At 41.4% G+C, this 26,536-nt stretch overlaps 1 protein-coding gene across 4 annotated transcripts; it reads left to right on the forward strand.

The window, feature by feature from the left end:
* The first annotated feature begins 266 nt into the window (after positions 1–266).
* On the forward strand, positions 267–25,505 carry TPH1 (tryptophan hydroxylase 1). Of its 4 annotated transcripts, none has more exons than XM_017807078.1 (11): positions 267–346; positions 16,112–16,249; positions 17,212–17,395; positions 18,772–18,872; positions 19,568–19,635; positions 21,033–21,229; positions 21,691–21,826; positions 22,329–22,455; positions 23,542–23,637; positions 24,187–24,320; positions 24,599–25,505. In XM_017807078.1, the coding sequence occupies exons 2-11, from the start codon at positions 16,130–16,132 to the stop codon at positions 24,771–24,773; spliced, it is 1,338 nt and encodes a 445-aa protein (XP_017662567.1). In that variant the 5' UTR covers positions 267–346; positions 16,112–16,129; the 3' UTR covers positions 24,774–25,505. The 4 variants fall into 4 exon arrangements, with proteins under 4 accessions (XP_017662567.1, XP_017662561.1, XP_017662554.1 ...); XM_017807072.1 differs by lacking the exon at positions 267–346 and adding an exon at positions 9,068–9,161; XM_017807065.1 differs by lacking the exon at positions 267–346 and adding an exon at positions 12,343–12,428.
* The last annotated feature ends 1,031 nt before the right edge of the window (positions 25,506–26,536 follow it).

Here is a 26,536-nt window from a genome sequence, read left to right on the forward strand (position 1 = left end):
TTATATAACGCAAGGAGCTGACATCTAAAATTGGTAATGGAACAGGTTTGCTTCTGAGCTGTTACTGTGAAGAAAATGAACAAATGCAGGGAAAATCCACTGGGGTTCCATTTTCTTTCTTTCTCCTGGGTCACTGGGAGTTAGCTGCATGTCTTAATGATGTCTTAGTAAAGTCTGAGAGCTGAAATTTATACAGACTACTGCAAAAGAGCATGCTTGAAAAGGTAAGTGGTAGGATGCTGTGAAGAGAAATAAGGCAGAAATACTAGAGAAAGAAAAGAGATGAAGGCATACTGGAAAGAGGACAAGGAAAACCCTGGAAGAATTACAGTAAAGAAGATAAATAGTAAGTGTGATGTTGAAGGAGAAAGGTATTAAATATGAGTAACTATGTTAGCATTCTAGATCTGTCCAGGTGGGATGGCTAATGTGCTTCACCTATCAAAGGTCTAACATCAATTAAGTTTTCTATTTTCAAAGCTGAATCTCCTTGGCAGTTTTCTTGCTTTTATGGAAATGAGACACCTTTAAGATGAATGTGAGGTCCTAAAAACTACAGGTGGGCAAACTAGTATTGCTGGATTTATTTATTTATTTTAATTAACCCACCCACTCCCCTTGTGTTTTGCTGGTAGGGTGAGGCTCAGGGAGCCAAATCATGATGGAGGTGAGGCAGTTTCAGGTGTTGCAAGTGCTTGCCTGGCACAGATCTTGAACCTGCCAGAGGTGAGGTGTGGAAGCAGAGTCCTGCAGGGTTGATGCTTGTGGGCATCCCATTGGCGTGGGATGAGCACAGCAGACTGCAGTGTACTCCTGGGCTGATAGGTAGGTAGGTACGAGAGGAAGGGGCCTGCTTGATGCCTGCCTGGAAAACTCAATCCTGCTAGGTCTGTAACAGCTGTTGGCATGAGTAGGAACCTACAATCTTGAATTTGATTTCAGTCTTTCTGCATGAAAACATTTTTTTCCCAAAATTAAAAAATCTGTGCAATTAATATACTCTGTTACTACTGGGGTTAATATTCAAGCCTTGATGTAACCTGCTTGTGCCTCCATGGTCGTTTCTTTGTACATGTGGAGTAGGCACAGTAACCAACTGCATGTTTGTGCCTCTGGTAACTTAAATCCCGTGTCAGCACTTGCCCCATTTATGTCCCTTCATCCAGGTTCCAAGAAAATCTTAGAAAAGCAAATGTGTTGCAATGGTGGCAGTTAATTATTCTATGCTTTGGGTTATGTAAACTTCATTTTAATTGTGCAATGAGCTTGTATCAATATTATTTTTGTTGTCATGCATATCATTTTTTGTGACGTCTCTGTTTAAAGAAGTTGTAACTTTAACAAACCATCTGTTAACCTTACACAGAAAGGAAATGCTTTTGTCAATTACTCTAATGAAATCAGAAAAAATCATTTCCTGGTCTCCAGTTGTAGACCAGTCACCCTATCTTCTGTCAATAGGAGGATATTGAACCATACAGGAAAATACAGGCACAGTTTTATCCTGCTCTGAAATACAGCCACAATGTTGTAGCCAGTGATGTCAGAAGGTTTTATTTTTCATTAAAAAGTCTTTGTAGTGCACAAACTCTTTTATTCAACATCAGAGTTTCCTCATTAGTCAGGTGGGAAGGCTGGACATAGGAACCATGGGAAGACATTTTGAGCTTATGCCAGCCTGCCTAGTAAAGATTTTGATTTAATGACTTAAGAGAGTAGAAAAGAAGGAGAAACACTTCACCTTGGGTGGGAATAAACAAAACTGCACAATAACTCCATTTTGTCATTTGTGATGAAGCCATTAGAATTGACTGAATGGAAGGAGGAGCAGTAGTGGATAGAAAAGTCTGGAATAATAGGAAAGGGAAAAATGAATGGTGAAAGCATGGAAGAGCAAGGGAAGAGTCTGTAGATGGAAGACATTTATGAGGAGACAAAAAGAAACACAGGAAGTTGACTAAGAGCTGACAAATGATGTAAGTCCAAGGAAAGTCCTCAAGGGACCTAAATGTACTGGCGCTGTGCAATGTGAGCTGTCCACGTAGGAAAGTCCCAAGCCCAAATGAAGGGGAGATTTGTCATTTTCATTCTCCTTCTCTTGGAGAAGTTCTCACGACTCCTAAAAGGTAGTGGGAGATAGATGCAGAATATACTGGCACGGGGTTGCTCTGGGGTGGGGCTGGAGTTGTCTGTGGTACAAGGGACAAACCCAGCAGGAGCAGCCAGGTGCAGCCCCAAGAAGCAAACTTCTTGCTGCCTTCCCACTTCTCCATCCTTTCTGGACACCAGAGCAGGTGTGTAGGGACACCATCCAGCAGTGAGTCAGGGTAGCATCTGTGCATGTGTGCTTTTGAGCCCACCCTGCTTGCTTCCCTCTTGACCAGTGCTCTCAGTGCTGAACTTGAGGATCAGAACCAGATCTTTTATCACAGTGTTATCAGTAACTTTCACCAATGGATCTGGAGTCAACCCTCAAGATGGAAGTATTGAAAATAATCACAGTGCTACTCCACAGCTGTCATCTTGCATTAGAAGAGCTTTTATACTGCAGTACCCTCTGTAAGGTAGACTTATTTTTGGTCCACAGTGTAAAGGTTGAGTGTGCTTTTTTGGAAGCTGAATGTGACACAGCATGATGTGATTGCCCATTCAGAGTTAAGGAACCACTGTCACGATTTAATTAACCGGTTGTTCTGCTGATCCCTGAGTTTACTTAGACTTGAAAGAAGTAAACATAATTAAATTAAACAAAGGTTTTTCCTTCTCACACATGCTCTGAGCCCTTTTGCTTCTTCCTTGAGATAACAAAAAGCTTATGAATAGCAGTTTCAGTTGTCTTTGTTGTTGTTGTTGACCTTATGCAGAAGGTTGGCAGGAGGAAGATTATGCACAGGTGCAGTATGTGCATGGCATCAGAAGAAGAGGACCCATGGGTGTTTTAAATGAGCTTTTTTAAATTTAAATTCCTGTGTTAGATTGGCAAAAGGATAAAAACGTCAAGGGTTTGGTGTTGCCTGTTGCCTGTCTCAGGTCAAGATAGTTTTGACAAAAAGGGGTAATGTTCAAGTTGAAACCTTATCAAAGCAGAGGAAAGAGATAAAAGAGTTTTGAATTCAGTTCTCAGTTTATCCAAAGGCTTTTTGTATGTAACTGCCTTAAGCTGCATAACCCCTCGGTGCCTTGGGATGTGATTCTGCAGCGGATTCGGGTTGTTTTCCATCAGCCTGTGCAGTTGTACCGCTTTGTGTCTGCCTGTTTGGTTTTGAGAGCACAGTCACAGATTTACAGTGGTTTCTTTGTCTGGCCACAGACAGAGAGCATCATGTAAAAGCACATCCTTGTCCAAATGTAGGTTTTCTGCTTCCTCTTGAATGGAGCTGTGTCTGTCGGCAGCTTGGGCCTGCCCTCTCTTAACACCTCACCTTCATTTCTAGTTCTTCATTTCTAGTGTCTGTGCTGGAGAGGTTTGTGAAGGGAGATGTAATCACATCACAAGACAGTTCCCTTATATTCTACTACATGTGCTGATGTCATGTGTTTGTTGTTCACAAATGACCCAGTAAGGGGCTTTGCAGATGTCATTTACGGTGTGCTATGCCAAATTTACCAGCAAATCTCTGATAACTACTTTTATCATGTAATTTTTCAGGTGAAATTACACCTATCTTTCAGGAAGTTAATTCTAGACTATATTATTTTTTTCAATTATTTTTACTAATGGATAAGAGAAAGTGGGTGAAGAAGCTTAAAAGTGAAAAATACCCAATCTATTTAATCCTCTTTGTCCTCTGGAGCAAGTCTTACATCAGTCAAACCAAAGTTGATTAAACACAATTTGTTCTTGACTAAAAACAGATTTAAAAATAAGCAAATCCACTTAGTTTGTCAGATATTAAAAACTAATTTGACTCATCCAGAATGAAATTTTTTTCCCATCTTTTCTTTCTAAAAATTAGTACTCTCTTTTCTCCCTAACTCTTTTTCATTCAGTCCCTAAAAGCATTGTGAATAAATGGCAGGAACAGTGTTACTTCACTAAATATATTGTTGTGAATTGTACTGAGCTCTGCTTCACAAATATATCTTTGACAAATTTTCATTAGCCTGCTCTGATCTACACTTGCTTCCTCTTCTCAGTTGTATGTCTGCTCTCAGTTTACCACCCTAATCTTTTATCCATGATCATGGTTACTGTTTAGCTAATGATTTTAGCCTTAAATATTCTTATAATGTTGTATTTCTCTGAAATAAAATTTTGCACTAAGTGTTCCTAAAAGCAAAGCCCTCTAATCAGGCAGATGAAACTCATTAGTGTTACATTTTAAGGAGCCTTCCTTTGATGCAAACTAATTAATTTTGCCCCAATGCAAAATTGTCCTATCTATAAATGGAGCTAAAATCTAATAAGATAAAAGAAACTCAGAGGGGAAAAAACTCTGTCATGAGAGCGCAGTGAGATGAATAGCTTTTGCCAGTCTTGGAAATGATGATGTGTTTCACAGCTCCGAGGCTGGATATTTCACAATTGCCAGTGTGTTTTAAGTTGCCGCTGTGAATTGATGGGTTTACATTGCTGGTTTTCATCCTTACAGCAGACAGTGACTGTGATCTAATTTATATTGTTCATGCTGGCCAGTGGTCAGTGCTTAGACCAGAGGCTGCCCTCAGTCATCTGTTTCGCTGTATGAACACCGGGATTTCAGTGGATTGGGGGATGTCTGAAGTCTGTGGACTGATAATGGTCCTCTGAGCTCGTTTCATTTTGAAACTCTGAAAGAACATAAGAGATTTACTAGAAATGAAAAATCTGGACACATCCTCTGTTTCAGAAAGGCCAAGCATTTACAGCACAGAGGTGAAACAGGCACCAAAAACCTGCTGTAACAGGCAGACCCACAGAATCACAGAATATGCTGAGTTGGAAGGGACTCACATGGATTGTCAAATCCAACTCCTGGCCCTGCACAGGACCATCCCCAAGAGTCACACCATGTGCCCGAGAGTATTGTCTAAATGCTTCTTGAACTCTGTCAGGCTTGGTGCTGTGACCACTTCCCTGGGGAGCCTGTTCCAGCACCCAACCATCCTCTGGATGAAGAACCTTTTTCTAATATCCAACCTAAACCTCCCCGACACAACTTCAGGCCATTCCCTAAGGATCTGTCACTGGTCACCACAGAGATCAGTGCCTGCCCCATCTCTTCCCCTCACGAGGCAGTTCCAGACTCCAATGAGGTCTCCCCTCAGTCTCCTCCAGGCTGAACAGACCTAATGTCTTCTGTGATTTTTTGGACCTTATACAGTTAGCTCTTGACTACCCTTGGCCCGGCTGTGTTTAAGATATACAAAACATATGGAATACAGTCTTTCTGCTTCTTACATTCAACAAGTCTAATGTTGGATAAAATTCCTAAATGAAGATGAATATGGTAGAGGCTTGGTAACTAACGCACACTCATGGTGAGGCTGTGTTTTCAGGAGTACCTGAAGAGCTCTCAGTCTCTTTCCTGAGTGGATCAAAGTCTGCTGAATTGCTTTCTGAGCTCTGCTTACTCATATCATTAGCAAGTACAAAGCTTTCTCCTTTGTTCGCTCTCCACCTCACTTTGAATACACAATATGCTGCTGTTCTACTAATTAGGCCAACAGGCTGAGGTTAACAAACACTCAGTGACTGCTCTTATCACCAGGCTTATTTATGCATTTGACTATTTTGCTTTCTGTTTGTCTGTGATGTGTAAGAACTGGATAATTCCTGAAGTTTTAAATTAAAATTATAACGCAGTAGAAATAATGTTACCAGGGTGGTTCCTCAATGAATGGGATGGAGTAGTATCAGGTCCTGGTCAGAAGTAATCCCTAAATGCTATGAGTGGCTGTTTTCAGTGCTGGTGGTTGAGGTTGCCTAAGGCTCTGAGATGCTTTGGAAGGCTCTTTTTGGAAGCTTTGTCTTTCATTCTCAGATTAGGTGTTTTGCACTCTGGTGCCAGAGCCCTCAGCACCAAGCAGCTTCTCAGCCTCCCTCCCCTTGCCAGGGCTCTGGGGGTGATGGCCAGGGTTGGTGTGGTGCAGATGTGTGGCCTCAGCTCACACCACTGTGAGAGCAGCTGTGAGCCCCCCCTTCACCCTTGCCTGAGCTACACAGCAGGTAAACTGTGCTTGGTCACGGCTCTTGCTGATCCCAGCTTGACGATGTGACTTCCCAGCTCGACCTCAGAACCGCTTGCCACTATGGACTTGTCTGGAGACCTCTTGGCTGAACCTGGGTGCCATCCCCGGGCTGTCCTGCTCCCCTTGCCGAGGTGCAGTGGCACTGCCCACCTGCCCCCAAGAGGACAGGATTGGGGTGCAAGCCCGAGCAGAGCAGTATTTGTCAGGCTCAGATAGTACTGATGGAAATGTATTATTTCCTTGTCCTCTCTAGGCTGCACTGCATTTCCAGACAGCATGCAGATCAGTTTGTCCAGTTTCCACTTGGCTTTCCCCACCCCGGCTGATGGTTCTGACTGGTCTAAATTCTGTTTACTCTACCAGCGCAGGGAATCTTTGCTGACTGGTGCAGGACCAGAGCTCTGTTGCTTCCTGCAGGTTTAACTTGAGGTGACTTGGCCAACACTGAGCAGATAAGGAAAAAAAAGAAGGTTGTAATTGGCACTTCTATACCCACAAACTCCAGAGTAATTGGAGCAAAGAGCCCTTTCAGGACTTTGGTTCATAGTCAGACAGTAGTTTTGTTTTAAATGTAGCTGATTGATATTAAGTTTGTGATATGATATTCAATAGTGAATACAAATTAGAGCCTGGTTTCTCCCTTGTCCCAGCAGCATGTAAACTGAGCCTTTGCAAAAAGCTTGCAAAGGTGATGTCAGGAAAAACTACACCTTGTTTGCTCAGAGCAGCAAGTAACTCATGTCACTCGTGATTTTATTTAGCTTTTATGAAATGAAAAATATTTCCTGACTCAGATGAAAGGGCTAATATTACTTCTTTAAACAGTCCAAAGCAAATATACAAACAGTGACTGGTCTGTTGGCTGTATGTGCTTCAGTAGATTTACACAGCAGCTCTGGCTTTTCAAACTAAGCACGCTTAAAGGCTATTGATACTACAGCTGGCTGAGTCATGCCAAGTGGGTAATTTGCCTCATTGGTTCTTGCACTTTTCATTGCAAAAAGATATTTGTAAATGTTTTAAATTGCTGTGGAACCTAAATTTCCCTTTTTCTTTTGTTGCTTATTAACTGCTTAAGAATGAAATGCTTTATTATTCAACAACTATTCAGTAGCATCAAGAGTAAACTGATTGCCAAACCACCCTCATGGGGATGTGGTTCCCTTCTCAGGGGATGAGTTATCACACAGAGAGTTCCAGATGTTTCTTGGTGATTACTGTGAGTTCAGTGCGTGACACTGTTGTAGCCTCGTGCTGGTGAAAGGCCTGGTGAAATGCTCTGGGAAGTGTTTTTTGGAAGAACTGGGGGTTCACAGAAGGGAGCAAATGGAAGTATTCCCTGTAGAAAGCCAGGGATTTGGGATTTCAGACCCACACATTTCTTAGAAAATATGAAAAGCTTTGGATTTGAAGCTTTTTAATTCCCAGCATTTAGGTAAATGACCTAAGCCACAATGATAGGTTACCTCCTTGGAATGGGAGAAGTCAAAGCTTGGCAGAATGAAGATTAGAAAGTGAATGGGAGCAAATGTTGCTTGGGTGTTCCGACAATAAATGCTTTATAAATATTAAAAATCAGCGGAAGAAAATGAGTCAGATTTTCAGGCCAACAGTTTTTTGGGCATCAGTATATGAGGGCATCAATAAAATTCAATCAGAATATGAGGAAAATCTGTAAAACCTATATTGGGAAAAAAAAATGTTTCAGAGGGCTGCGTGATGTTCATCTTCACTCTTCCCTGCAACTTCCGTAGTGCTTGCCTAACTGCTATGAGATTCTTAAAGGCATGACTTGTCTGCAGCAGTTAATTAACAGAAAGGCAGGGGGCTGTGATTAGAATTTGCAGTAATTCTGGAGAAAGTAATTAGAGCAGCCTTGGTATTAAGTTGTATTAAACCAGTTTTGTTCAGGGATTTAACACTTCATACCCTTTTCTGGAAAAGCTTCAAGTGGCCATTTTACCTCAGGCAAACACTCCTGGTTGGAAAGGCAGATGGCTGGGCCACATGAAGTCCAAGGGATGGCTGAGGAGGTTTATACCCCAGAAGTGATATTGTGAAATTGCCCTACTGGAGATTAGAGCACTTTCTCCTATCACGTGGGGAGAAGGGGTAATTCCCACTGATGACCTCGATGGGATTGAGAAGACTTTAGGGCTGACTGATTCTCTCCTTCAGTCTTGCTGTATTCAGGTAGATAATCTTATCTTTCAGCAGCAGATTAATATCTTTACAGATCATTCCCAATCTGCCCTTCCATGGTTCTTGCTTCAACAGTTGAACAAAATCACCTTCTGACTCTCTGTCTCCCCCAGTGAGAGCCCCTGTACTACACTGATTTTTCTTTTTTCTGTCTTTTTTTTTCCCCCCACAGACCAGCTTCTTCAGAGTGTTGGTGAATGTCAGGCTTGTGCTCAGTCTGGAAAGATGTGCCAGGTTAATTGAGTCCCTTTGTGTTTGACCCATGACCCATGGAGAGCAAACTTTTTCAGAGTAGGAGAAAAAGGAGAGGTAGGGCAGAAGGTTTATGTTGTTGTGTTTCACAGACAGCAAAAAGTGGGTCCCTGTGCTGCATGGCTTTCTAGGGAGTGGATGATTTGGAGGTGTGACAGTTTGTTTTTACTACTTTTCAGCCTAAAAATTCCCAGATCATTTTTCTACAAATGTGTACCCCCAAGTGTCAGAACCACTGGCTGATGGCAAACCCTGCTGTCAAGTTCCTGCTTTGAAGAACAAACCAGAAACTCTCCAAAAACTAGAAGAGAAGAGACAGCTGTAAGTTAGCAGCTGAGAAAGAGGAATGAGTTGTGGTGTTCTGGAGTCGCTTGATGTTCCTGGAGCTACTCTAACAAAGGACCCAGAAAATACAGAACTTCAATCTAACACCACCCTCTCACTTGGATCTAGATGCTGCTGAGAAGAGGAGAATTCATTTAATGAGGAATTATGAAGGAATAATGTAATTGAAAGCCGGTCTCGTAGCCTTCATGGTGAGGGCTGTCACGGTTACTGTCACGGTTGCTCTGTGCCAATGTGACAGGTTTTGTGGCAGCCACACGTGGTAAAGCCCTGTCCTGCAAAACCTGTGATCAGCTTGACCCACTTTTGAGCAGGGTCAAACCCGTGTTCGATCCTCAGGTGCTGATTATCTGTCTGGAGGGCTTTGTCTGTACGAGAGGCTATATGTGAGAAATCTCCTGTGGGCTTTAAAGAAAAATTAATCACTGTATCGCTTTGTTACTTTTAAGTAATTCTCCTATAAAACCATCCACAGGTTCCCAGGAATTGGAAAGCCTGTGCAGAGAGGAGCAGAGCAGGGTCCAGTGAGCACCCAGTGAAAACAGGCTGTAATCGAGTCTGTTCATGCTTTGTGGTTCTGCCCTTTCAGACTATGGGGCATGAACTCTGGTGAACAAGCACTTCTTACTAAACCAGTGAATCAGCTTCAATCTGGTCCCCAAAACTCTAGGCACCCCAGTTGTTTCCTTATGAAACTAATTAATTTCATATTAGGTTAAATTTCCTTGGCCATTACTGACCTGTTCACAGTGTTTCAGCAGCTCTAGGCCAAGCTGCTTGTGGGCTCTGGAGAGTATGAGGAGAGGGATGACCAGTGTCCCAGAAAGCTCCTGCTCAAATTGGAAATGACAGGGCGAGGATGGGAGGCAAGGATGCTCCTGTCTGTTTATCAGACTGGGCCCTCAGAGGTAGGAAGTGCCCTTAACTCTGGCATAGCTGGCAGCTCAGTTTATATCCTCTCCATGGCTCATGTGCTGTGAAGCTCATGTGCTTCTGCTGAGCTCAGCTTCACCATTTGTGACTTGATGTGGCCCCTCAGACTGTCCTGTGCCCTTCCCTGTGCTTCATGTCTGTAGATGGTGACCAAACCACTGCTTCTGCTGTCTCCTGGGGAGAGAGGAAACAAAGCTGCTGCTTAGAAGTGGTTGGGGAGACTGGCTCTTTCTTGAGCATCTTTACAGGTCTGACCTGTAGGGGAGGACATCGGTGTCCCTTAACACTAGAATAACCCATATGTGTACACCAAGAGTAAACTGGCTTTCCCAATGTATCTTGTGAAAGCTTATAGCCTTTGAAGGAAAGATAGATCTGAGCTAAAATAAAAAAAGAATTAAAATAATTCCTTCATTCACAGTTAAAATGACCTGAACTCAGCTGTCTTCTGATGCCCGAGGGAAATGTGACTGAGAATTGTATTTTGTGTTTTCTTTCACATTTTACCAAGGGTGAGCACAACATCTTGACAGAAAGGAAAGCACAGGAATTTCATCCTGGCTGCTATTAGGAAGTAGCCCAGACTTCCAAATAAAAGATGCTTACCTTCAATGGAAAGGCTTCTGGAGGGCTACCTAGACAGTAATTAAAAAAAAAAATTATGCAGAATGACATGTTAGTTCTTCTTATTGCTGCATTTGAGCTAGGAAAAATTGACAGATTAGTCATATTCTATTGTAAATGTCTTACTGTAGCCATGTTTACATATTTATCATTAATATCAGGCTCTCATACACTTAGGATTCTGGGTAAAGATCCTACAAATTGTTTGCTTTTTGAGTCAGCTTGTTTGATCAGGAGATCTGCTCTGTAAGAAGGAAGTGACATGTCTGTTATAAAGTTAAGACATATGAATAAATACTGCATTTTCTTTATGATCGGAAAATTGAAGCATCTCATCACAAAATACATTCGATTAGCAAACTGGAAAAAATAATGGCTTTTCCAGCTATGTCATCACTTACAGCCGTTCTCTTTCACTCTTGTGCTGAAGAGTAGAGCCAGCCACCCTTGGTCCTCTTAGAAAGAGGATTGTTTGAAGTTTAATGGCTTCTGGGAAGAAGGAAGACAGTGGCATCACTGGAGATGCTGGTGCAGGTGTGACTGTGCCTGCCTGAGTTAGGTGTTCGCCCGCATATTGGCTTCATCAGTATAATTTATCATGGACATTACACCAGTGTCTAAGAGATCTAGCTGGAGTCAAGGTTTCAATATTTTAGGCACTGAAGAGAAAAATACAGGAGATTTTTCAGACACTTGAATATATTAGGGTAAAACTAGTTGCTGCTGATTTTGAGTATTTCTTTGAAAGGTACGTTTGAAAGCAATGTAAAAAAAAGATCAATCTCTCCTCCTCCAGACTCTTAAAGCTTCCAAGAGATTATGTTCCTGGGGAACGTTTTGGCTTCTGCTGTGGACCACAAATCCCCTTATCCTAATGTTGCCAAGTCTGACCTGAGAGGAGAAAGTGAGGACTGGGATTATTGGAGTTTAAAAACCATGAATTTTTAAAATATAAACATACGTCTAGATGTACACAGAAAATGAATGACAACATATATGATATGAAAATACATAGTTTCCCGCTAACAGAAATGTAATTATTCTTCCTGTATGCGCAGAATGTTCTGAGAAAAGAAGTAATATGCTGCAATTTATTTTCACAGCAGAAAATGCACTGTTATTTTTAGTGAAGGGGTCAATACATCTACCTGCCGTGTTTCCCTTTGAGACTACAACCTGTACTACGTGCTGCCGAGCACTTAGAGGAGTCCCTCACTGCTGATTCCCTGTAGCTGAGCTGTCACCTTGGAGCTAACTTTGCTTAGAGCCCCTCTGCTATGGGCCCAGCCCTCACCGCCTCTCATTTCTGATGCAGTTTGCCTTCCCTTTCCCACAGGCAGCATAAAGAACACTTTACAGCGAACAGACAAATGTTTGGAAGTGGCTGTGTGGACACGGTGGAGAAAGACAGATCCCCTCCATCCAAACACTTGCTCTCCTCAGCCCCGTGGGGTGCAGGTCTGTGTTAATGCAAACCCCACAGTTACCCATAAAAAGTCAGTCTTCTCTGACCCCTATTAAATGACCTTGTACGGGTGACTGAGGAGGTGTAACTCAGGAGGGAAAACGGCTCTTCTTGCGCGGGTTATTCCGGGGTGCAGCGATGGTGGGTGCGCGGTGGCTGCATCTGAACATCGCTGCTCTGCGAACTCTCTGAACAAACAGCCTCCAGCGGGTGCGATGGAGAGGGTCATCGAGGCCCTTCCCCAGCTGGGACGGGCAGCGCTTCCCCCCGCCTTCCTCCCTCCCTCTCTCCATCCCTCCCCCGGCCAGGGGCGGCTCTCGCCCCTCCATAAAGCCGCCCGGTCCCGGCGCTGCCCTGTGCCCGCCCGGCCATGCACCCCTCGCCCCGCCGCGGCGGATCCCTGGAAGCGGCGCCGAGCCTGGATCCCGCTGGACAGGTGAGGGGAGCGGGATGGGCTCAGGGAGGGGAGCGGGACCGGCGCCGGGGACAGCTTTGCGGGGAAAACGCTGCTTCTCTGAAGTCGCGGTTCTCGGAGCGGGGATTTGGGGGAAAGCGCAGCTTCCTGGTGCCGGTTACTTGGAGAGCGGTTAATTGGCCTGGGATGCGGCTCCTCTGGTATCGGTGGGAGCGTTTCATCGCTGGGATTGGGATGGGACTGGTTATGCTGCTTCTGGTCAGAAGTGTGGGAGGTAAAAGTAGTAAAACACAAATGCGAGCACATGAAATTAAGGTAGAATAAAAGTAACTTCTGGTGCATCGTTGCTTAGGAGACACAGGGTGTGATATAGCCCAGAAAAACTAATTCCTAGGTTATTTCCCGTTACAGTGGGAATATGCTCAATGTGTCAGAGAAGATCAGATAAAATCAGAGCTTATGTGCTGGCTGATACCGTGCAGCTGATAAAGTCTGTAAAATTCCTTGTGAAAACAAGAATGCTGCCTGTAATGGAGAAAAGTTTCACAAAAATGTTGGTTTGCTGTAGCCCTTGGATATTTGGAAGCCAAATAAGGTGTTCAGCACAGCTTTTAGTTTGGTGACTGAGAACTAAATCTAAAGAAGACCTTTGGTGTGGCTGGAAAATGTACACATAAAGTGACATCTAGTCGTGGTCACTTGTAATATCATGTCTTCACCCTTCCCTACTAAGAAGTGTGTCAAAAGGACAGCGACAAAGTAAGCAGCTACTTAGAGGGAGGAGATTATAAAATGTCCATTGAGACTTTTTATCAAGCATGATTAATGTCAATCCGTATCAAATATTTTTTTAAAAAATAATTTTTTGTCTTCAATGTATGGCTCTAAAATGTAATTTCCTTTAGATGAATATGTTTGGATAATTTTAAATCCTGGTCATCCATTAGTATAATGAATTAAATCACAAAACATGCACCCTCAAATATCTATCTCACACAGAATATTCTTTGGGGAGGAGGAGAAAGGAAAGGTAATTGCTATGAGCTCCAAAAAGAATAATCTTTAACCTCACAACACCTAGTTATTGATCTAAATAAAGGCTTTAGGATATCCTTCTGTTTGCATATTTTCATCAAGAGAGAGTCAGGTTGATGGAAAATCAGTTCATGATTTACATCACTCATAAAAAACATCAATGCAATATTAATTCCCCTTCACCCTCCAAAAGGCTTGAATGTGTTACCGCGCAAAGGAAAAGTGTCTGATTTTATTACAGTTTAGTTACTGATACAGAATAAAAAATGAATGTGAAGGTGCAGCCATTGGAAGAGAGGAATTGTTTTGCATTACCATTTTCTCTTGTTGCCTTGCACCCAAATGGTTGCTGCATTAATGCAGACTTGTCTACAGCCCAGTTTCTGATTGAAAGTGAAAGATCAGCATTAGTGTAGGGTTAAAGATGTAATTGGTGTGCGTTTGGCATTATAGGCATCTGAATTTCTCTTCTGCAACTTCTTCTAATTTACAGGTTAGAAGTCATTTCTAGAACTTAATATAAGAAGATACTGCATTTTGTTGTATTTTCTTCATCGGTCTCTTTAAACCTATAACTTTATAAATGTTGTCACCTGATTCCAGACACAGTTGGTTGCAGCAGCGAAATACAAAATAAGAACTCTTCGATGCCTGTATTCTGTTCTAGCTGTGCACCTTATAACATTGCACGTAACTGTGCCAAATCTCATAAGGTGATCTGGTCTTCAGTCATGATCCTGAATATGGAATGAAGCCAACAGGCTGCATATTAGTCATATATATAAAGCAGCCCATCAGTTATTGCCTTCAACGACCACCATCTAACTCTATTTGTAGCGGAGACTTCCTTGCATCCAGTTTCTTCTACAGCAGTACAATCTGAATAGGATTTGGCTCACACAAATGGCCGTCTTTGCACTTGAGAAAACAACCAATAACCTATATGGAATTGTGGAGTCAGTAGATATTCCTTTTCTACTTGAAGTACCTTTGCTCAGTGCCTCTTCCTGGCTCTTGTAATCATGATCTGACACTGAAGCAAACTCTGAACCTGCAAGCTGCTCAGCTGAACCTGGACTGGACCCTGTCACACACTTTCAGCAGAGAATTTGATGTCTGGACTCCAGCTGATGGAGATTAGTGACTTTTCTGAATCAGAAACAGTGTGAAGGTCTGACGCTGTTGTTCAGGCTCGTCATATAGTGACAACTCATTAGAGATGGGGACCTGGTCAGAAATCCAGATATTTTCATCAGCATCAGTGGGCTTGGACCTCTTCTATGGGATACCACCTTGGCACCCTAAAGTGCTCACATATAGTAACCCTCTTGAAACTTTTCTTAGAGCATGATCAAATATCTGCCTCATTGTAAACCACTCAATTTAAGATGAAACTAATTTCATTATTTTGTGAGGCAAATTGCCTTCTTCATCTGAAAAGTAAATCAAAACATTTTGATAGAAGACAGGTAAAATACAGGGTTTTTGTTTTTAAACCACTCAGTTACAGATAGAAACAATTAGCTGTTCAGTATTATCAATTTTAAAGAGGTTTAAAGTTGGAGAGACTGTAGAAGGGAGTCAGTGGAACTGGTGTGTTTTGATTGCATTTTTGGTTTGCTCTTTCCATTTCTGAAAATGTCTCCAGATAGTCATATCTTTAAAAGCTGTGTCAGATCAAAAAATAATTCCAAATAGCAATAGAGTGCCTTAATTTTTCCTTTTCTGTCTCGCTGACTAATTCAGAAACCTCACCTTTTTTCTTTCTACTTTTGCAAGGTTTGAAGACATGTGAGACACGGCCTCTTCTTCTAAGCCTTGTATTTTTTCTTAACTTTGCATTTTCCACATTTTTAACTGTTTCAAGATTATCTCTGTTTATGGCCTGGCTACCTGTAGCTAAGGATATGGTCTTTGATATCAACACAGCCAGGAGTGTGATCACTAGTAAGGTACAAAATCACACGGTCCGATAGTGTTTGAAGTCTAAATTTTTACTGTGTGATTTGGGTGATTATGCCAAGGGTTTGACATAGGAATTAGGGAACCTGGCAGATGGAGTAGCTTGGCTGGGGCTGATCGGAGTGGGATTGTCTCAAGTCAACAGGTTCTGGTCAGCATAACATTTTTAACTCCTTATATTTGTCTCCTTGCTCAATGGAGACAGTACTTTACAGTTATGTAATGAGAGAAAGGCAAATGATTTTTCAGTTCTGATCTACTGAATCCTGTTCCATCTTTTCCTATTTACATCCAGTGGGATGTGGATTATTCTCTTTACTAACATTTGTTGAGCTTGCTAATGAAGTGTTTTGTTCAACATACTATTTCTGCTGACACCTTATAGTTCCCCTTCTTCATGGTAACAATACTAGTTATAAACTACACATTGAAAACATTTTCTGCATCCTCGGGAATGACTAAAGGTGTCTATAAAACCATTCAACTAAAAAAAAAAAAGATATCTTGGTATTTCGTTCTCAGATCTCACAGATTCCACGTGTCCCTTAACCTTATGCCTGTTATTGTGTAATGATTTAGTTCAAAATTTTCCTTTTGTGGTTGACCAGTCAAAGCACAGCGTTACCCCAAGACAAACTGAAATGTAAAAGTTCACACTTTTTGCACTACTTCCTGTTCAAAAAACCTTTTTATTTGTCTGAATTTAGTTAAATAAGTCAACTTACATGATGATTGAAGATAATAAAGAGAATGAAGGCAATGCATCTGAGAGAGGAAGGACAGCCATCATTTTTTCCTTGAAGAATGAAGTTGGAGGACTTGTAAAAGCATTAAAACTCTTTCAGGTACATTATAATCATATTGCTACAGCTGCTCTGTATTTTGAAATTGTAAGGATATTTTTGGAACACACTAGAATTAATTACATCCATTTATTAAGAACATGATTCTTCACCTGGCTCCCACTTTGCACGCAAAATTACCCAGAAAGGCAAATTTATTCCTCAGAAATTAGATGATGGTTGGCTAAAAATTTTCACAAAAATTCTCATCTGCACGGACTAAATACTGAGAGAGGTTTGTCTTTTCCCCTTATGAAAAGAGGATTGGGACTAGTTTTTGCAGAGTATAAGAGGTGGGTCTGAAGCTCCTGCTGATGGCAGGTAGATATTTGGGGTGCTGTGCTGAGTCCAGTGCCCTTGTCACCCTGTGTGTCCAGACTCTGGGTGGCAGAGGAACTGCAATTGCACAGCTGCTGGGCAGGTATTGTGTAAGGAATATATGCAGCAGTGCCACTGTGCTCTGTCATGTGGCTCTGCATGTCGTAGCCTGGGGTTTTCTCAATGATCCTAATATAAAAAACAGGATTAAATAATTTTTCAAATAAAAAAGACATGAAATTTATGCCCTGAAAACTACTGCTTTTAAAATTTCTTGCTTGGTTGTTAAATAATTATATGGTGAATTGATCAGTATTTTGGTGAATCTCCCCAGACCCAGTTGCTAATCAGCTTCCTATGGGAAGGATGAAAGAAAAAGGTCTGTGAATTTAAACTTCCTGACTGTTTCTATGTGCTTCCTGCATGTAAATAAAACTGAAAGAACACAGGTTCTCTATTGTTTTCTTCTGAATGGAAAATCAAATAATTTCCCCCCCTCCAAAAAGCAAATTGCTATCAAGAGATCCAGTTAACTAAAATAGCTTCATAAAGATAGTGAATAGCCCATGGCAGTAAAACACTAGTTTGAAAAACAAATTTTAGGTTTTCGGTCTACCTGTTTGAAAACATTGCTTCTTACGACACAGGAGAAGCATGTAAATCTGGTACACATTGAGTCACGGAAGTCCAAGAGACGAAATTCTGAGTTTGAGATCTTTGTGGACTGTGACAGTAACAGAGAACAACTGAACGAGATCTTCCAGCTCCTGAAATCCCACGTCAACATTGTCTCTGTGAGCCCAACAGAGCATTTCAATGTCCACGAATATGGTAAGTACAAAAGGCATTTCTGAGGAAAATGCCCTTCTGACTGTGTTGGTTTGAAATCTTTTTACGGTGTCCACACCTGCATTTGTGTAGTGTCTTCAGTCACCAGTTACCAGGTGCGTGCTTCTGTGTTGAGAGTGAGCGTAGTCTGGTTGACATGAGCAGGGCTGCGCTGGTTGGTGCCACCTGGCAGTACAGGCTCCTTCAAGCTGCTGCCAGTTGTGTATCTGCTGTCTGTGCTCCTGTCCCTCAGCAGCACAGCCCAGCTGGCACCAGTGAGAGTTCTGCATCCATGCAGGTCACCGGAGGCTGGCCTGTAGGTAAAGTCTGAATGCAGGGCTTGAGAACACCACCATGATGGAGGTGTAATACTGGCATATCCCAGTTCAGTTCAGACACGGGTGAGAGTGGAAGATGGATTCTGCAATTTCCTCATGTAGTTCTTCATTTCCTTATTTTTTAACCACTTTTCAACATAACTGATCCCTTATAATAGTGGGAAAGAGGTGCCTTTTACCCTTAGGATGCTTCGCATCCTGTTTACTTCTAGCTAAAAAGATGCCCTAAGTTCAGGGCAGTAGGAAGCTAGTCCCATGTATTTCTCAGCCACTGTGCTTGTGAAGGACAGATCTGGTGCTCTTGGATAAAACAGCTTACTTTAGCTCTAAGTAAGATGAAATTCAATCCAAACAGTGCCCTGACCTTTCTAAGTAAACTGAAGAGCACTGAGGCAGAAAAACAGTGTATTAACTGCTCTGCCAAGAGCTTGGTGAAGAACCCTCTTAGGCTAAAAATAACCCCAAAGTAGTTGGTAGCAAGACTGTAATGATGCCCCTCTCTAAGGCTGCAGGGCCTCCTATTCCTTTTCCCCCACAAACTCCTCAAAAGGCAAAGCTGGATGCATCTAAGGTACATAACCATAGAGAAACATCTATTTCCTGTGGTCAGTAAAGCAGGATGGGAGAACTCTAACCTGCTCCCATTCTGCCTAGGGACCACAGGCAAATCACTTCTGTACTCCTTTGCACACTTTGTGCACTACAAGATTCCCAGCAGCACACACAAGGAGACCTTGTCTCTGTGGGAGCCTCTAGATCTGCTCTAACAACACTTAAGGGCCAGAGAAAACCCATGTTAACTGTTTCCTTCCCAGAGGCTTTGGAGCTGGCTGTGCTCTGTAGGCAGACTGTGGCAGTGACCGAGGAGGAAGTGTGAGCTGTAGGCTGGTGCCAGATAGGCAGAGGAGTCTCTTGTCTTATTCATGCCCTTTTAATTTATAGATTTAGCTGTAACCGCCATAGCCATTCTTGAAAGCAGCGTTTCCTCCCTCAGCATGCTCGGTGTTATTAATAACCTTGTGGATTCCATGTGTTCCCCAGACATGGAAAATGTTCCCTGGTTTCCAAAGAAGATCTCAGATTTGGATAAGTGTGCGAACCGAGTGCTGATGTACGGGTCCGATTTGGATGCCGACCATCCCGTAAGTACTTTTTCCTCCCTACATCCATTCTGTAGCGAAAAAATACTTTGTGGAGCTGACTTTAAAAAATTGCAGCTTTTCTTCCTCCCTCTCCTCTCCCTCAATGGTGCCTCTGTGGGTCTGAGCACCTTCTCTTGGGGATTTCATGTCTCTTTCTTAATTCAGGCAAGATTGAATTCAGCTCCAGTGCCTTTCTGCAAGGCTTACTTGTGTGAGAACTCCAGGTCTGGGCCCTGAGTGGTTGCATACAAATTAAAAAAGAAAAAACAAAACAAAACAAAAAAAAAAACAAACAACAAAAAAAAGAACGCAGGCTTTGTTCCTCCTCTTTCTTTCTTCCTTACTGGAGCAACCAAATTAGTATTTGGGCAGTGCAAATGAGCAATTTGTTCTGTAATTTAGAATAATCAAGCAAGTTACAAAGTTTGTATAAATACTGATATGACTAAAATTAATCCTTGTCTACTGAATATATAGTTGTATACATAAAACAGCTCATTCTTACTTTGGAGTATTTGCTTACTTCCTGATTATTGAACATTTCAGACTATAGCTATGAGGTTCCTGTTGTCTCATTCTTACACAGCATAGTTTTGTATTTCCCAACTGAAGTGTCATGCGTCTTGTTTTAAATTAATTTATTTATTACAGGTTAGAAACTTATTTAACTTTGTTTTCTTCCTTCCCCCTATCAGGGTTTCAAAGACAATGTCTATCGCAAGAGGCGAAAGTATTTTGCAGACCTGGCTATGAACTACAAACAGTAAGCTTGAATTCTTCCAGAGTAAGACTTCTGGGTGCTTTGAAATAATAGCAGAGTGGACTGTGAGGATCTCACCTTCCCTGGGCTTGGATCAGGCTGAGATATGCTTGGCTCAGGAGTCAGAGCCAAGGGGGTAAAATAAAGGGAGATATAAGAGAAGATTAACAGGTAGATCTAGCTTATTTTGCAGCTCTGGTCAGTCTGCTTGGCCATTATGGCATCTGCAGTAGTGCTGGTCCTCAGATGGGCAGTGATGCCAGCGTGGTGCATTTGGACTCTGCAGTTCTTCCCCACTTCCCTGGAAATGGGTGCAACAACGAAGGAGGAAAGACAATGCACATTGCTCAGCTGCCTGTGCCAGGACTTACTGGCCATCAGGGCAGATGAGTCTTCTTTGCAAAGGAGAGGGAAGGGAGGCAAACCCCAGTATAGCCCATTGACCACAGAGTGTAAACTCTCTGGGCAAATGCTAATACTTGAATTTTCTTTCCTGGTTCAAACTAATGCATGTGATGTGTAGATAAGAAGATTTCTGTGAAAAGAAATTCGAAGCACTTCTGTCTTTAGAGATGCTGCTTGGGGGAGGAGCTCTTAAAGCAGCAAGAGTTTCACAACTCAGCGCTGTGAATTCTTTCTAAATGCGATTTTTCATGTTGATGCTGCCTGATCGAATTTAGGTGTCAAGTTCCTCAATTGAAAATGACCAAGAAAGCAACAGGTACTACAGCACAAAGCTGATTACTGTTAATGTGTTGTTGACAGAGATTCCCTTGGGAAAAAAATTGCCATGATGGTTACTTGACTGGCAGTGGAAGCTCAGTGTAACACTACCATTGCTATAATCCATTTTAATCAAGGTCCTGAGGACTAAATAGGAGAGACAGACTACAATTAATATGTTCAGACAGGTGCTTGCCTCTTCTGCATAGAAGTGTGATTTTTACCAGATGTATCTGCTTTGTGCTGCTAATTTAGGGAATTCTCTTTTCCTAAAACAAATCAAAAGGGTAATGGAAAGTAATTGTAGACATGGAAGTTCAACTGGGAAAAGAATGCGTTCTCAGATCCTGAAGCTGTAAAGAGGTTATGCAAGTATTTTTAAATCTTACTCTCAGAATTGAACACCTAAGAAACTGTTTACGGAACCAAAGCTTTCAGGCTCTGGTGACGTCAATGCAAAGATTCCTGACAATTGGTTTAGGTGGAAAAAAGAGCAAACCCTTAGACTAAAAGCTCTCCAGGGCATAGACCAGATCTCACTGTGCATTTGACAGTGTCTAATGCACCCTGGCCAGGTGTCACAGCCATATAGGTGTTAAACAGCAATAGTAGGTAAATGAGTCACCTGTTATTAAGCATTTACTGAGGAACATCCTTTCTTCCTCCTCTCCTTGTAGTGGTGACCCAATTCCCAAGATTGAATTCACTGAGGAGGAGATCAAGACTTGGGGGACTGTGTACCGAGAGCTCAGCAACCTTTACCCAACTCATGCCTGCAGAGAGTACCTTAAAAACTTACCCTTGCTCACCAAATACTGTGGCTACAGAGAAGACAATATCCCCCAGCTGGAAGATGTGTCCCGCTTCCTGAAAGGTAATGTGCTAATTTTCTTACATGAAAAGACTAAGGCCCACACTATTTTGTTGGCACAAGGGAACATTCTTGGTCACTTTTGCTTGTATTTGTTCTGGTCCTTTAAGAAGTATTTTGGCCATCTGTGTTTTAAAGTATTGTGTCTTGAACATATAAAAACAGTGACATTAGAGGGACAATGATACCTTGGGCTTGGCTAAAGAGATATGTAGCTGTAATGTTGACTCTAGGCATGGAATCACAGGAAATCCACTGACATAGAGATAGAGACATTTTTAATAAATGTTGGTCATTCTCAGGTTTAGGCCTAATTTTTCTAATTAGGCTAAAATCTGTCTGATTTTCCCACGTGCTCTTGAGGCAAGGTAGTGCTGTGGTTTTCACCCCAGTTGCAGCAGGAAAGCTGTCAACGTTGTGCATTCTACACAAAACTAATGTACAGTTTCTCTGTTCATTTTCAGAGCGTACAGGTTTCACCATTCGCCCTGTTGCTGGATATCTGTCTCCCAGAGACTTCCTGGCAGGATTAGCATTCAGAGTTTTTCACTGCACTCAATATGTTAGACACAGCTCGGACCCTCTCTATACACCAGAACCGTGAGTCATTTAATCTTGTGGTAGAATCTGAGAGAGAGAAAGTTTTGATTCTTGCTGTTCAGAGCCAAGCTACTTAAAAGCTGTTCAAGAACGCCATCATAAAACTTACTTTTAAGGTGCTGAAGACTCAGCCTTCACTGAATATAATGGAGTTTTAGCATGTTGAAGTCCTACCTTTATAAGTACAGGATTTTCAAAAGTACAACATGTTACTGGAGATCTCTTACTGATGTCACTGTGTGCAGTTAGTTTAATATTCAGTTGCCTCATAAATGTGGAGTTCAGATCTTAATTTTAGACAACTTCATTTGAAAATATACATTTAGGTATTTATGGAGAGTTGGTATGAGCTGCCTAGTTGCTTTCAGATAAGTGAGTGACATTTTTCTGTCTTTTGGATATTAAAGCTTAATGCAAGACATTGTATCTGTTCAGGGGTGCTGCTTTTTCACTTTGCCACAAAGACAAATAATGAGATTTCTTGTTTTGTTTCTTTTTCCAGTGATACCTGCCATGAGCTCCTAGGCCATGTCCCTCTTTTGGCTGAACCCAGTTTTGCTCAGTTCTCCCAGGAAATTGGTCTTGCATCACTTGGGGCCTCAGATGAGGCTGTCCAAAAACTGGCAACAGTGAGTGTTTGAGTGCCCAGTGATTCTATCAAAAGCTTTGTGCTTTACTAGGTTGATCCCACTCCATCAAATAAATTTGGAGCTTCATGTTAACATTGGCCACAACAGCTGTAAGATCTATGTGTTTCACTGGTCCCTGGTTTTGGGGTATACAAAAATTTTCCACGCTAGGAAAAAAATACACTTTAAAGTTGAGATGACTGGTATTTTTCTTCACTTGACTGTCAAGTAACAATTCAGCTTCTGCTGGTAGGTCACTTTTTCCAGACTGAAATTCTCTGGTCTATTTCTTCCAAACAAAACTTTTCTTACTAACGGGAACATGATTCAAGGATTTTAAAAGTAATCTATTTCTTTAATGTGTAGAAGGAATTGAAATGATATTCAATGTGGTGAGTGCTAGCATTAGGTAGTCTTCAGCCAAGAAAGTAAAATAATATAAATTAATCTAATTTTCTGGACATCCATTTCTAGCAAAAATATTTTGAGATTAAAATTAAATTTAGATAAATAATTGATGCCAGTTATGAAAGAATTGTTTTAGTAACTTTTTTCCCCACCTTGTGTAGTTAGTGGTAAAATTTCTACTACCTTCAGTGGGAGCAGAATTAAGCCATCTATGAAAATAATGTTTCTTCCTGTATACCTGTAGAAATCCTGAAATCCACCAAACTGAAAATCTTCAATTTTACAGGACACTAAGCAAATGAGAAACAAACTGTAGTGGGCTGTTTTCACTCACTCAGAGGCCCTCTCTATCCAGCGTTTCTTTTAAGCTGAGGCTGTTATTTCACGTCAATATTTCTCAAAAGAGATTTACATCTCACTGTTCCCACTAACATTAGCAGCTTCTAGCCTAGCTGGGTGATCTATAACATCCACCTTTCCCATGAGAGTCATGTAATCTTGTGGTTCTTTACCCCCTTTCATTCTGGATTCCCTCTTTAAATATCCGAGGACAACTGAGGGATGACTGTCTGATGTTTGCCACTATTTGATGCTACCTACAAATAGAAATGCTCACATCTACTTCACCACAGCATCTTTGATGAAGGCTGAATTATTTTACTTTCTTCTCTGTTTCAGTGCTACTTCTTCACTGTAGAGTTTGGCCTGTGCAAGCAAGAGGGACAACTACGAGTTTATGGGGCTGGCTTGCTCTCTTCGATTAGTGAGCTCAAGGTAAGAATGTCTGCTGCTTATTTAACTATTTTCTTTGTACCTGCTTATTATTGCCACTATTTTGCCCTGCTTTTTATAAAGTATAATTCTAAAAATCTTTCTTTTGAAAACTCTTAAATACCTACTAGGCTTTAAGAAAATTCACTGTGGCAATAATTATGGGCAGTGGTTGCTGCTTTTGGATATATGCTGAGCAGATCCCCTATCTTTTGCAGGAAGCAGTAGGTGACTGGCATTTCTTAACATTTGGGTCCAAGCATCTTCTTTTAGATTAAAGCTCTGTTGGCTTAACCAAATTCAGAAAATATTGCTCTTGTTTACACATGAGCCTCACGTCTGTGGAATCCCATTTTTGACACAGACTGGCAGAATATGACCATTCAGAGTAATTCAGTTTGTTAAGCTTTAAATGCTGTTTATCTGCAGATAAAAATTTTAAGATGCAATGCACTAAATATCAATCTTTTTTATTCATTTTACTACATGTCATGTTCCTCATGGATTCTTTGGATGGTGATGCTCCTCTGACCCATGATAACACATCACCAGCACTCGCTCTCTGACAGTGCCAAAGTCAAGCCTTTTGATCCAAAGGTCACCTGCAAGCAAGAATGTCTCATTACAACTTTCCAGGAGGTTTACTTTGTTTCTGAGAGTTTTGAAGAAGCAAAGGAAAAGATGAGGTACGAATTTTCCCCTCCTCTTTTATAGAAGCAGATTTCACTTTGTACACCTCTCTGTAGCAGCTTCAAATCCTTTTATTCTTATCACAGTTTTGTAATTATTTTTTTCGTGGGATTGAAAAGTCAAGATTGGTATTTAGTTTATCTTCCATGTGGTGGGTGGAAGAGATGAAGAACTATTTTTAAGTAGTTTTGAAAAGTGGTTATTTATACTGGCTGCATACAGAGGATGCACTGGTGGTTTTTGGTTGGTTTTTTTTTTTTTTCCACTTCTATAGAGAGTTTGCGAAAACCATCAAGCGCCCATTTGGTGTGAAGTACAATCCATATACACAGAGTGTGCAGATCCTGAAAGACACGAAAAGCATTGCCAGCGTGGTGAATGAGCTACGTCATGAGCTGGACATTGTCAGCGATGCCCTCAGCAAGATGGGCAAGCAGCTGGAAGTTTAACACCCTGTCAGCAGTGTGGTGCAATCCAATTCTTTTCTTTTCCTTACTGATTTCTTTCATAGGCTTATAATGTGTTGTAGGCTGAACTCATTCCTTTACAAATGGAAGAGTGAATGGCTCATAAGAATAATGTCATCTTGTTTCTCTCTGTAAAATCCCTTACATAATGTATTTCTCTATCCCCCTTAGATAAAAAAGGTCCGGAGCTGCCTTTTAGAAGCTGATAGGGGAGTAGAGAAAGTGGTAGAATGGAGAAGAAGTGTGGTCTTTGGATCAGGGCTGGGATCAAATGCCCCAGAAAGTGGCTTATGAGGCAATAATGGAATAATTCACCTTTCTGCCCATTTCTGACTCCAGTAGTCTTTGCTACTGATTTTATAGCATTGAAGACTTGATAATGTAGAAGCTGTGGTAATCAGTGCTTCTAAGTCTGTACTACTAAGTTTAAAACTTGAATGATTACAATGCACACATCAGGACACAAACAGCTGGAGGTTCAACATGATAAAATGGAGGGGTCAAATCTTTCAGAGGGATTATTCTTGTCCACAAAGAATTGCAAATGTGCTGTCTGGCATGCTTCTAGTATAAGGCAGAGATACAGCTGTTGCATGCATCCTAATTTTAAGAGATGTGCTATTGCCTAAGAGTCAGGATTTGTATTGCTGTCCCTGATATTCCACGTGAGGGAAGACCTTTCCTTACAGAGATACCATTTGCCTTTTTCCTCATTGAAATAATCTAGCAAAAGAATAGCAAGACATCAAGTGTACTGCCTTAGCACAAAGCCTAGAACCATTTCCAAAGTACAATTTAATATTCAAAAGTTTAAAATAATAGCCAAAGTTCATAGTTTAGTGTGGTTGTTATAAAAATAAATATCCTGTTGATGATTGCTCAGTCACTTTATTGACCAGCACAAGTTGCACAAAGATACGTTTAGCTTCCTCTTTACTTGGCTTGAACACCTTCACTCCCTATCAATTGATAACTGAAAGGCCCAAGCATTTAATAGGAATTTTGTGGTCATGAAGGCAATAAACTACCTTGTAGTGTAAGGTATATCTAACTCCAAAGAGCACTTTGCAAGTGGTGGGAAGCAGTGTCCTGATGAATTGCCTATATTTCACAGTAGCCAACTTGCCTGATTTCAGGGCCCCATAGTTTCAAGCATCCTGCCCAGCTGTGCAAAGCTGTGCTGGCTGCTGCTTCTGCAAGCTCTGCTGATGAAATGGACAGGAGGTGACGGGTTTGAATGGGGATCTCTGATGTGCAGGGTGTATTTAATAGCACTGTCAGCACTGGTTTTTCATAGGTAGAGCTTATCAGGAAATCCAGAAAGTACAGTGGAAAAATGAACTGAAATCTTAAATACACTGGAGATGGTTGTTCAGGATTTTGAGAACTTTAAAGGACTTTTGTGAACCTCTGTGCTTGAAAAGCAGCTTCAGTTTCATATGCTTTCATAGGCCACATGTGCTCCATAAGCAATCACTGGCCCAACTTTTCCAAATAGATTCACAGTTTAAATTAAGTCTAGATCACTTTTTTCTGTGGCTATTAACCCACTATAACTTTTTTTTTTTAAAGAATATTTAAGATGTAGAATTATGGTCTACAATATTTATGGCCTACATTGCACTTCATTTAAAAATAGATTTTAGAAATTTTGTCTTTCTAAAAAAGAAACCTTTTAAGTGAGTAGTAACAGAGGATCTATTTTGCCTGCTTCTGTGATAATAGTTAATATTCAAGTGCAGTTT

This window comes from Lepidothrix coronata, unplaced genomic scaffold (assembly GCF_001604755.1).
Source record: "Lepidothrix coronata isolate B3197 unplaced genomic scaffold, Lepidothrix_coronata-1.0 Scaffold1, whole genome shotgun sequence".
NCBI classification, from domain to species: Eukaryota; Metazoa; Chordata; class Aves; order Passeriformes; family Pipridae; genus Lepidothrix; species Lepidothrix coronata.